At 41.9% G+C, this 12565-nt stretch overlaps 2 protein-coding genes across 2 annotated transcripts in view; both read left to right on the top strand.

Annotated features, from left to right (window-relative positions):
• The window catches only part of LAD1 (ladinin 1), a 32188-nt gene extending 27248 nt beyond the window's left edge, over positions 1-4940 (top strand). The window contains exons 8-10 of the mRNA XM_074222347.1: positions 678-767; positions 1054-1128; positions 2559-4940. Of these exons, the coding sequence (XP_074078448.1) occupies positions 678-767; positions 1054-1128; positions 2559-2564 (171 nt within the window). The 3' untranslated portion in view covers positions 2565-4940. The remainder of the gene's footprint in view (positions 1-677; positions 768-1053; positions 1129-2558) is intronic.
• Positions 4941-6196: 1256 nt separating this feature from the next.
• TNNT2 (troponin T2, cardiac type) overlaps positions 6197-12565 on the top strand; it is a 30474-nt gene continuing 24105 nt past the window's right edge. The window contains exons 1-2 of the mRNA XM_074222350.1: positions 6197-6417; positions 10719-10795. Coding sequence (XP_074078451.1) covers positions 10758-10795 — 38 coding nt within the window. The 5' untranslated portion in view covers positions 6197-6417; positions 10719-10757. The remainder of the gene's footprint in view (positions 6418-10718; positions 10796-12565) is intronic.

Raw genomic sequence — 12565 nt, 5'->3', positions numbered from 1 at the left:
AAGTTCTATAAGAAGACTTTCTTAGACTTCCTCACTCTTAATACTTTGCTTCTGAGATTATATATGAGAAACACCAAGGAGGCTGATCTGATTAAGTCATAGAGTATATGAAAGGGAAGAATAGATGACAATAAGCCCCTTAAGGTAGGTTGAGGCCTTTAAATGTCAAATGGTAATTTGAATATGACCCTAGAGACAAAAAGGAGCTGTCAAGTGTATCAAAAGTCAGAAATTAAACACCTATCTTGGGTACTGGGGCAAAATCCAAACATAAGACATTGGCTCATGGACTCATGAATCTTATAGTCTAGTGGTGACACAAATAGTTTTAATATATGGTATCACACACGCTTATTGGAGGGTAAAACCAAGTACTAGGTGAGATCTGAGATGGGAGAAAGTTTTTCTTTACCTCAAGTAGTCATTCTTTCTTTTCTTAGATATACAAGTGTGGCCTAGGCCAGAGCAAGGAGGAAAGTGAGAGCCCCGGTTAAGATGCTCAGGAGGAAGATTCTGTAGCGATCTGGCTTCCTTTTGAAAGTATCTGGATATATTGTCTCCAGTATCCCTAAATTTCTCACTCTTGTTGCCCTGTGATTTAGAACTAACATTCTCTCTTACGCTTCCTTCCTTCCTCCCTCTTTCCCCTTTTTCCTCCCTCTCCCCCATTTCTCTAGGAGGATCTAAGACTCTCAGGTGTAGTGACCTCACGGCTTAATTTGTGGATCAAAAGAACCCAGGACACTGAAGAAGACCAGGACTCCCAGGTAATGGACTCCTCCCTGTTTGCCCACAATATGGAGTGACCCAAGCAAAGGTCACTGGAGTTTTCTATTAGAATTCATTCAGAGACAGCTGAAACAAAGCTTCAGAATACATTGGGGTGAGTGGGATGGCTTTAGACTAAAGAGGTGGGGTTATCCCCAATAAGATCAGAACGAGTAGCACAAGGTTGGGTCTGATACACTTGAAGCCCCAACATACACTAGGAATACAGAACCTGGACCCGGTCCAGAAGAATTCTCCTTCACACTGTCACTATTCTCTCAACAGGACATAAGGAAGGAGGCAACATCTACCAAAAGGACCTCGTGGGGAAAGCAAGCCACTTCTCCCACAGATACTCAGGTGAGGGGGACACAGAAAGTATTCCTAGGACCACTTGAATTCAGGGTCTCACTGACTTTAGTGACTTTAGTTGGAGATTTCACCCTTACCTGGGTACCTGGGTGCCTACCTAGTCCTACCACCTTTCCCTTTCTCAGGAGTGAAATAATAGAGGGGAGGTACACCTCTGTGTGTGTGTGTGTGTGTGTGTGTGTGTGTGTGTGTGTGTATACACGCAAATATTTTACATATACATATACATATACACATACACATATACACACACATGCACGCGTACACACACACACATATATGTATATGTATATACATGTATGTCTAAGTATAGTAGAGCTGCCAAGGGGAAAATGGAGAAAGGCCTGTACTGGAGTCAGGACATCCTGATTATTATTTTGCTTAGATGCTTACAATTTGTGTGACCCTGGGCAAATCACTTAATTGTTCTCTGCTTCATTTTCCTCACCAGTAAAATACTTCCCAGGGTTGTTGTAAGGATTAATTGAGGATATATAGGGCAGCTAGGTGGCGCAGTGGACAGAGCACTGGCCTTGGAGTCAGGAGAACAAGAGTTTGAATACAACCTCAGACACTTGACTCTTACTAACTGTGTGAGCTTGAGCCAGTCACTTAACCCTGATTGTCTCACATCCAGGGCCATCTCCTGTTTCATATTTGGCCACTGGATCCAGATGTCTCTGGAGGAGAAAGTGAGGCTGGTGACTTAGCACAGTATCCCCTTACTCAAATCCAGTCCATGTGCTTGTCATGGTAACACCTCCCTGATGTCATGGATTTCTTCAAAAATGAAGAACAGGTGGCACAGTGGATAGAGCATTGGTCCTGGAGTCAGGAGGACCTGAGTTCAAATTTGGCCTCAGACATTTAATAATTACCAAGCCATATGACCTTAGGTAAGCCACTTAACCCCATTGCCTTGCAAAAACCTAAAAAAAAAGAAAGAAAAGGACAAACATTATTAATTGAGCATATATATGCATAGAACTTTGTGAACTTTAAAACACTTTAAAAATGTAAGTTATTATTACCACTACTTCCTCCCATTATGATTATTTGCATATAATATAGTATAATATATAAAGTCCAGAAATCTTTCTACTCTTGCTATATGCAGGTGATTGGGTCAGCATAGAGAAATGCTTGGTTGAGTTCCTCAGTGTTCCCAGTCTCAGTTGGAGTCCTACAATTCCTTTCACATTTTCCCAGCAGACATTTTTATTCTAGGTCACTGAGTCTTAGGGTATTGAACTGGGGTTGGAGTAGGCACCTCCTCCCAGCCTTGAAGTTCATGTTACACACACACACATACACACACACACACACACACACACACACACACTACAATAGGACCAACTGATTTTTCTTCTGAACCTCCCCTTTTCATTTCTAATATGCTAAAACTTTTGTTCCCACAGCTATGACAGGACGTGCTCAGATGGGAAGGGCTGGATCCATAGCCTTCAGGCCAGACCTTGGGAAATGCTGTCTTCACTTCTCTGAAAAGCTTCCTTTCTAGCCCCAGAATCTCAGAACTGACGGGCCTCAATCACTGGATCTCCCAAGATTACCTGAGAGAAATATCACTGCCAAAAGGGGTGAAAAGAGAGAGAGCTGGTACTTCAGGTGAACCTCACCCAGCTCCTTCTTTGCTAAAGCCTTTGGGTCCAGAAACATATTGACATCTTTACATTCTACTATAGGTGCTCCGTCACCTTTGGGAACATTGAGCAGGGACCAAACACCTTATCACCCCACTCAAGCCATCTCTAACCTAGCAAGGAAAAGAAAAACAATCCTGCTCATCCTTGTGGAAGGCTCTAGGAGGGGGAGAGGGGGACTAGAGAAAGCTAGAACAACCCTGATGATGAGTTGTAGCATCTTTCAAGTCCTGTCTAAAAAGATTCCTTTAGGTCTGGCTCATCATTAATGTGCCAGCAGAGCTATCCTTTTGGAAGATCTTGGTCCCTGGTATTGCTTCTCATCTCTGCAAGCAGTTTTATCTGCCTCTGATTTATCTCCCTACCTATATTCCCCCTTTCCCTCACTGGTTGCCAAGATCAGTCATCCTGTCCACTCTTATCTATTCAGGTCCAAATAGTGAGGGAGGGAATTTTGACTTTGATATAAACCAGATGCCTATTCTTTGGTTTCTTCCCCACCTTCAAGGCAAGCCCCTAAACATCCCTACAGCTGTCCACTCTCCTCTTGCTCTTTCCCTAATCTCCCCTGCCAAAATCTGCTTTCAGAAAAGGACCTGATAAATACATTCATGTGAAAAGTATAAGGGTCTGAGAGCAACTTCAACTCTTCTCCCTCCCAGGGGAATTTGGTTTTAAATCAGGACCAAAGCTTTTAACTAAGAAGATGAAACCAGATGTGGTAGCTCTCCTTGAAATTACTGTCCATTTCTGGTTCCCTCTTTAGTCAATTGTAGGCTGGGCTCTTTTGCTTCCATTGCCTGCTGTGAGAGAACTTAGAGGCCAGAGTTACCCTGTCAAGTCGCCCCAGCCCACTCAGGACACATGTTCTTCCAGCTCTCTCTCTGACCTTTGTAATGCTTGTTCACTTTGTGAATTCTCCAGAGAGGGGATTCACTGCCAACCAACCAACTCCTATTCACCTGATCCATTAACCCCTGTTTGCTCAGGGACTGCAAAAGCATTTAGAAGTTTCATTTCAACTGCTGATTTCTAGCTTCTTCAAATCTCCCAACAACTTCCAGATGCTTTGGCATCAATTTGGGAATTCCCTATTGTTTTAGTATAGTCAGGCTCATGTTCCTTTCTCTCTATGGAAAATCAAGGGTTAATTAATAACTCTTGGATGCTTTGAGAGAGTGTAGATTGGCAAGTCTAGTACAGGTACTCATGCTGGGTTCCATAGCTGGCCATGGTCCCGTGTGACTTCTGGGAGCAGCTTAGAGCCCAGGAGGAAGCAGTCAATAAACATTTATTGCACACCCCTTGTGTGACAGAGATGGTGCCAAGCAGGGGCAGAACTGAGCCACCTTCAATCATTCACTTTATCCCCAGATATTTCTTTAGAGTCCATTGTATGCCAGGACAGTCTTGGGTGTGGGAGAAAGGGAGTTTATTTAGACTTAGAGGGATTTAGATTTGTTTGGCTGGATGTTTTTTTCCTTGTTTTACTCTTAGAATTGACCTGGATTAGTAGGGGACATCTGAACCCTGTCCACCCCAAGTCTGGATGCAGCCAGAGGACAGTGTCTAGTCAAGACCTGAGAAGTCAACTGGTCGAATTCCCTTATTCTATAGAAAAGGAAAAGAGATAATGACTTGCCCAAACTCAACATTCTGACATTCCATATTGCAGTGTGATTGATGAAGGTCCTTCTCTCTAACTGACTTCTAGGGCCCCCATAGGTAATCTTAGAGCATTGAATACATCATGAGAACACTTACAAAGACAGTTAAGTTCTGCTCCTCCTTTCTAGGATCTTTTCTTCTAGAGTGGAGGAGGAGATGAGGCATCATATAATGAAAACTGGAAAAATATAAATGCAGAAAAGAATACAAAGCGTTACAAGCTGAGAGGAGAGAGGTCTCTTCTAGCAGGAAGTTCAGGGAAGCCTTCATGGAGGAGGCAGCCTTCAAAGTAAGCTCCAAGCTTGAGCTGGTCTCATGAGTCCTTTCTAGATTATTTTCCCAGATCCTTCACTTATTCTTCACCTGGCAGACCTTGATGGAAACTGCCCAGTTCCTTCTTCCAGTCCTCCCAGACTTCCTTGTAGAGCATCTTTCCAGTGCTGAAATAAAGTTATTTCTGACTCCACAATATATATCCCTGATTCCTTTGAGTGAGGTACCTTCAATACCAATAGTAGAGCAGCATAGGGTCTGGGATGCAATTTGGAATCATTTGATTTATTTTATTTGGGGAAATTTGAGTTGTGGATCTGGGTGACATACTAGAGTCAATGTAGCCATATTTGGGTGAGAAACCACAAACCAATGCTCCAAAAGAAGGGTTGAGAACTAATTTTAGGATTTGGCAGGGACCACCAGGACTCATTCGGACTACCTTAGGCAGGAATATACTGAGATCTTTTCAGGTTCTGTGGGGGAATGGAAGATGGAGGGATGGATGGGGAGAAATTTTAATTCTGGATCAGTGATGGAGATGAGCCAGGATGGAGAGGAAAACTGTGCTCCAGCAGTCCCTCATTCTAAAGATCCTGTCTCACCCACCTGTCCTTGCCTCTCTCCACAAGAGTTCTTGTTCAGCCCCATCAAGGTTTTTTGACAGCCACAATCCTGTGTAGCTTTCTTTGTAGAGATCTTGGGGGAACAGGTGCTCCAACCCTTCCCACCCCAGCTGTCTGTTCTGCCTGTGGTGCAACTGCTTCAAGTAGTCAAAAATTCTTCCCTGTGTCCAAACTGCAATCCCTTTTATCAGGGGCCACTCCCCACCCACTCTTCTTTTCTCTGAGCATTCCATTCCTTCCCACTACCTCCCAGATACCAAGAGAAGAATCAGACCACATAATCCTGCTGTACAGACAGAGAAACTCAGTTGCCTCCTTTGTCAATGAAGGAGATGTCAAGAAAGATGATCTCCGGGGATCTTTCCAGTTCATCCATTAGTCAGCTCTATAAGTTGAGGCTCAGAAAATAAGTGGAGTGCTCAAGGTCACACAGCCAGTCATGGGGAGCTGAGAAGACCAGATGACATAATAGCATTTCAAGTATGATACAGAACTCAGGAATGTCACCTTGTACACACTCCCCCCACCACCACCAAAGGACAGATGCCTGGGCCAGACATGTCCCAGACTGCAGGGGCAGTAGTTGAGATTTAAGGAAGGTTGAAATCTATCCATGCCCACTCCCCTGTTCCCTTCCTAGCTCTCCCAATTTCTGGGGCCCCAGCCCCCAGCATCTGCTTATCAGACTTCTCAAGAAAGACAGCTGGCTTATGTCATATCCCTCTCCCCTCCACCCACCTCCCTTCAAGGTCCCCCCATATCTGCCCTAGTTTAAAATAGCCTGTCTCAGCAGCTGGACAATAGCTTGGGCATATAAGGCGTGGGGGACAAATTCCTCCAGCCTTGTCCACAAGCACCTGCCAAAATAGCAGCCAACCACCCCCCCCTCCCCTCGGCCTGTGTCGACACATTCCTTTGACTGCGGGACTTGGCTCCTGAGACCAGGGTCTCTCACGCTCACCCACTTAAAACCTTGTCCTCTCCCCCTGCCTACAGCTAGTTCCCATCGAGCAGACACTAACCAGGATCTCTGTTGAGCCGGACCCAAGGTAAGCCTCCAGCCTGAGCCTCTAGAAAGGGAAAGGCAGAAGCAGGGATGAGAGGAAAGGAGGGAAATGCTTCACACCTTTGCCCAGAGAAAGGCTTTGGGTCTGGCTGGGACCTGGTTTGGGGAAATTTGAGTGGTGGATCTGGGTAACTTACTAGAGTCAATGTTGCCCTATTTGGGTGAGAAACCACAAACCAACACTCCAAAAGGAGGGTTGAGAACTCATTTTAGGATTTGGCAGGGACCACCAGAACTCACTAGGTCTATTCCCGTACCTTTAGGCAAGGATATACCTAGATCTTTTTAGGTTCTGTGGGGGAATGGGAGATGGAGGGATGGCTGGGGAGAAATTCTAATTCTAAAAGCCTAAATCTCAGCATGAGACTAAAGTCTGAGATTTCTCATCTCTACTCCTGTATACTAAATCTCTTTCTGGGGATATGGAAAATGTCACAATGACTCAAGAAAGATCCACTGGCAAAAAAGTTGAAAGTATGACCTCTGAAGCTTCCATTCATACTGATAGTTTGAGGAGATTGTATTGACTTTATATTTGTCCTCTGGCTTGGACCCTTCTATACTGAAAGTATATTAAAGGCATGAGCTTAGTGGTTGAGGTGACAGGCTAGGGAGACCTTTCAATAAGAAGTGTTAGAGGAGTGATCCAAATCCAGTTGTCCCCACAAGTATTTCCTGATATCTACACTGTGGTAATAGACCCTCCCTTCCTCTCCACTATTTTCTAGTTATTAGTTTAGATAAATAGTTTCCCCCACCACTTCAGAGTCCTCCTAGAGGGTTGATGAAACATTTTAGGGAGTGTAGGGGATTCTGAATATTAGTGTCTACAGAGCCCTCAGAGGGCTGAACTGTATCAATTCTTATTAAATCCCTTACCTGATACAGGAATTCCCTCCATAACATCTCAGGAAAGTGGTCAACTTCTGCTTACTTTTGCCACTCAGTCAACAAGTATTTATGAAGTACTTACCATAAGGCAGACACTATAAGTAGGGCCAAGCTATTTATGCTTCTCTGGGTAGACTATTCTTTGTTGTTGTTCAGTCATTTCAACTGACTCTTCATGAGTCCATTTGAACTCTTCTTGTGTATTGGACTGGTCTGGTCTGCCTTTTCCTTCTCCAGCCTCTAAATGAGGAAACTGAGGCAAGCAAGGTTAAGTGATGTGCCCAGGGTCCCACAACTAGTAAGTGTTTAAGGTATAACACTCCAACCATTGCACCAACTAGCCACCTACCTAGCTGGAGATCTTAACAACTCAAGATTTCTTCACCTTCCATGCTTTCTGGGAACTTATGCTATCTTGCATAGACTACCTGTCTATTGCCTCTCTCAAAGGGCCATTTCTCTGTTCAGATACAGAAAAATACTTGCCCAAGGTCACCTAAATAGTGTTTCTTGGCTACATTTGGATCCCTCTCTCAACCTCTTTCAAATGAACTCCCTTTAATCATGCCCCAATGGACTGTCCTTGCCAAAAATTTTCTTAAGAGAAATTTTAAAAAATGGAACTTAACATGGTATATCAGAATTGGAAAGAACCTTGGAAGCTGCTTTGAGTAGTGGGGGAAGCATTGGATTAAGAGTTCCAAGGAATGAGTTCTAATTTTGGCATTAATACTAATTTATTGTGCCCACATCTCCCAAGAAAGACATTTGCTGCCTATACGTGGTAGAAGAAAGTGTCCAGCAAAGCTGGATTCCTATCTCAGCTCTGACAATTAACAAGCTGAGTAACTATGGGCACATCTCAGTTTCTGTCTGTAAAATGGAGATCATGATTCTTTAGCTACTGACCTTTCAGAGTTGTGAAGAAGGACTTCATAAACCTCAAAATGTTACCCAAATGGTTCATCATCTATGATAATCTGATGGATAGTGGTGGCAATTATAGTCATTGCTTCCTTGGCACATAGTAGACTCTTTCTTTTTTTAGGTTTTTGCAAGGCAGATGGGGTTAAGTGGCTTGCCCAAGGCCACACAGCTAGATAATTATTAAGTGTTTGAGACCGGATTTGAACCCAGGTACTCCTGACTCCAGGGCCCGTGCTTTATCCACTGCACCACCTAGCCGCCCCTATACATAGTAGACTCTTAATAAATGCTTAGTGACTGATGAGAGGACTTCAGTTTGGGGTGGCCTTTTAGCAGTCACAGGAGAAATCTCCAAAAAAAACAAATGGTGACTTGAGTGTTGGGAATAGAAGAGATCTGAACTAGTCATGGTTTGTCTTTATTAGGTCCTTATCTAATCCAACAGGGAGTCAGACTCCCTGCTCCTGAGGACTACTAGTCCTACTCCCCTCCCTTAAATCTTGTCCCTCAGTAAGAGATTAGCTTGGCTGTGATGTTAGGACTGTCAGAACCCCATCACCCACTTCATATCCTGCCTGCTATTTCCGGAGATGGATGGTGGTGCCAGGGTACATGAAGCAGGACCTGACTTACTCTTATCTTTTCCACAGCCCTCACGTTTAAAGCCTTTATGGGGGATACAGTCAGACAAAGCTGAGGGAACATGATGGCATGTGGGGGGTGGGGTGAGCAGGCTGTTGACTTAAGAGAACATTTCAGAAGGGTCCCAAATGACTAGAGATATACAGATAATTGGCTCATTAAATTCTCAAGACTAGTCTTTTTGAGGGTAGGATCAGTTTAAATTAGGGACCAGAACCTCCTCAGAGCCCAATGAACTCCAGTCTTCTTCATACATAGGCATGTCACACACACAGCAGGGAACCCTCATCAAGTATCACCCAGTCAAGTGGCCCATTTTGAATCAGTATTTCTTGGAACCACTTTGGAGCAAATGAGACTACCATGAAAAGGGACATCCTAAATCAATGGTTTTGGATAGTTCTTCATGATCACCCACGGACTTGGGTCAAATTTCAATATGTCATTATTCCATATATGATTTCTAGACAGAAAGAGATAGAAAAAAAGAGGAGAGAGAGAGAGAGAGGAAAGCAAGAAAAGAAGAAAGAGAAAGGAAGGAAGGAAGGAAGGAAGGAAGGAAGGAAGGAAGGAAACTGCTTTTTGAATCCTATTTTACAGTTAGAGAAATTGAGGCAGATAGAGATTAAGTGAATCCAGGTTCACACAGATAATAAGTTTCTAAGACTAGATTTCAGTTCAAATCTTCCTTACTCCAGTTTTAGTACTAGTACATATTATTCACTGCATTATTTAGCCAGAGAGAGAGAAATGACATCTACTGTTTGTTCTGAGGGACACGAGCTCAGGAAACTCTTGAAATGTTGCTTTGAGGGGCAGCTAGGTGGTGCAGTGGATAGAGCACTAGCCATGGAGTCAGGAGTACCTGAGTTCAAATTCGGCCTCAGACACTTAATAATTACCTAGCTGTGTGGCCTTAGGCAAGCCACTTATCCCCCTTTGCCTTGCAAAAACCTAAAAAAAAAATGTTGCTTTGATCAGACTAAGATTATTAGTGTTTATTTACCCATTATTCTTGGAAAGAGTATGTCAACCAATTGCCTTATGACTCTGCTCACCATCCTTATGATTTCTCTTGTAAAGTTACCCCTAACTAGCTACCTAGCAGTTTTTTTTATGTGGTATCTTCTTCCAAATGAATGTAAGCTCCTTGAGGGCAGGACCAGATCTTCTCTGTATTTGTATCATCAAGGTTTAGCACAGTGCCTGGTACTGGCACCTGCTTAATAAACACTTCCTCATTCATTAATTTTTTTTGGACTTTATATTTCTGTTTGTTTGTTTATCAATGAGGAGACAAACTACACACTGTGACTTTTTTTCTTTTTAAAAATGTTTAAATTTATTGAACTTAAGAAATAAAATAAGCATTTCCATAACATAGTTTCTTCATTCATTCATGAATTCATTCATCTAATTCAAACCTCTCATTTTATAGAGAGGAAAACTGAGGTCCAGTATATACTATACAAGTAGTGAGTCTGAAACCAGTTTCTTTGACTACAGTCCTTAAACAAAAGCATACACACACACACACACACACACACACACACACACACACTACACATATACAGCAAATTATTGGAGGAACCAGGACTAGCACCTAGATTCATTTGACTCCTACCACATGAGAGAAGTTTGTTAAAGGGCAGGACTCCCAGAGGTGTCTGACATGGAGAGTGCAATGGACAGAGCCTGAGATATCATGAGATGCCCCCATGTGAAGCTCCCAAGAGAACCCCTGCCTCTTCCCAAGACCTATCCATCATTGCAGTCCTCACAGAGATGAGAAAGGAGGATGGATTGTGTTTGACTCTTTTCCAGCTATTGACTTACTTTCTCTTTGGAGGGGGAGCAGACACCATGTCGGACACTGAAGAAGTTGTGGAAGAATATGAAGAGTAAGTGTCAGTCTCCCTCCTCTCCCTAGTTTTCTGTGTTCTCTGTCTTTTTCATTCCCAGGCCCTGGTTATCTGCCCCTTGGGGGTGGCCATTCTCATCTCCACGGTCCCTTGAGAGGGTTACCTAGAATTGACTCTTAATTTTTCAGCATTATCTATGAGGAGTTCAGATCACAATCTTTATCTTAGGACTGGATTTGGAAGTTCAACAGGACCAGATTTCAGAATTATGGCAGGGTTAGTTAGGGTGAGGAGAAAAGAATACAAGCATTCTACCTGTGTAAGAGACTAGTGAATGATGGAAGGAACCAAGTCAACTGGTGAGGGGATTCTGTTGAGAAACAGTCTTAGAAAGAAAGGTTAAATGGGTCACCCTAGGTTACATAGATAATGCCATCTCAAAAGAGCCCAGAATACCAATTTAGCTTCTAAAACCTGCTTATCAAGAAATGACTTAGTTTAATGAAAAGTAATCTGACTTAGACCTTACCTCAGTGCCCAGACAATTCTCAGGGACAATAAATTATAGAGGATACCTGATCTGCATCAAGGGGAGGAAAGGTAATAAGCATTTATTTAGTATCTACTATATACTAGGCATTTTGTTAAACAGTTTACAAATATTATCTCATTTAATCTTCACAACAATCCTAAGAAAAAGGTACTACTAATAATAGTAAGAATAATGTAATGTTCTTATTTATATTACTTAATAATATTAATATTATTAATAAAAACATAAACAAAACATTATTTAATGAATAATGTAGAATATGTAAAATAATATGTAATATGTTATAATGATAAAAGATTTTATGTATAATGTACATATTTATCCATCCACATAAAAGTGACTATGTGATTATAATATAATAATATTTATAATAATAAACAAATGCTGTACAAAAGTATTATTATATAATTAATTCTTACAGCAACCCTGGGAAATAGGTGCTATTATCATCTTCATTTTTCAGCTGAGGAAACTGAGGTTAAGTGACTTACTCAAGGTCACATGGTTAGTATGGTTAGATTAGAACTCAGATTGGATTTGAACTCAGATCTTCCTCGTGCCAGGCCCAGGGCTCTGTGTATTGTACCACCTAGATAGCAGAATCTCTCAGGGGAAGTGAGTTTCCTCACTAGGAGATCCTCATTCAGATAAAATCACAAGATTTCCTCTTCAACAGGAAAACACTTTGTAAACCCAAAAGTTTTGTATCAATGTGTTATCAATATTATGATCAAATTTATCTTTTTGTAAATTAAGTTCAGATAGACATGGTTCTGGGACATGTCACTAGCCTGTTATTATTCCTTAATATTTAAGGTCAGTCAATCAATCAATGAAGATGTACGAAGTGTCTATTATGGTCCAAGTACTATGCTAATCATTGAGGATGCAAATAAAGGCAAAAGACAGTCCCTGCTCTAATATTCTGTGAACTTTTATGCAGGTGGATCAATGACTTGTAATTTGATTAGAATATTGGCATGTAAGCTCAGTCAAAGATCACTGAACCATTGCGATATTATTGTTAACTTCCTTAACTTATTTTCAAAAGTCATGACAAATTAATCAGAAACTTACTAAACACCTACAAACTATAATATTGATATTAATAATTATAATAGTGACAACAATAATAATAACTGCTGGCATGTATATTATAACTTTATAAAGTACCTTACAAATATTGGCTCATTTTATCCACATAACAAACCTGAGAGGTAGGTGCTATAATTGAGTTGAGGAAACTGAGTCATAAA

Source organism: Macrotis lagotis, chromosome 2, assembly GCF_037893015.1.
Source record: "Macrotis lagotis isolate mMagLag1 chromosome 2, bilby.v1.9.chrom.fasta, whole genome shotgun sequence".
Taxonomy (NCBI): Eukaryota; Metazoa; Chordata; class Mammalia; order Peramelemorphia; family Peramelidae; genus Macrotis; species Macrotis lagotis.
The sequence above is the reverse complement of the archived record's forward strand: the minus strand, read 5'-3'. Positions and strand labels throughout refer to the sequence as shown.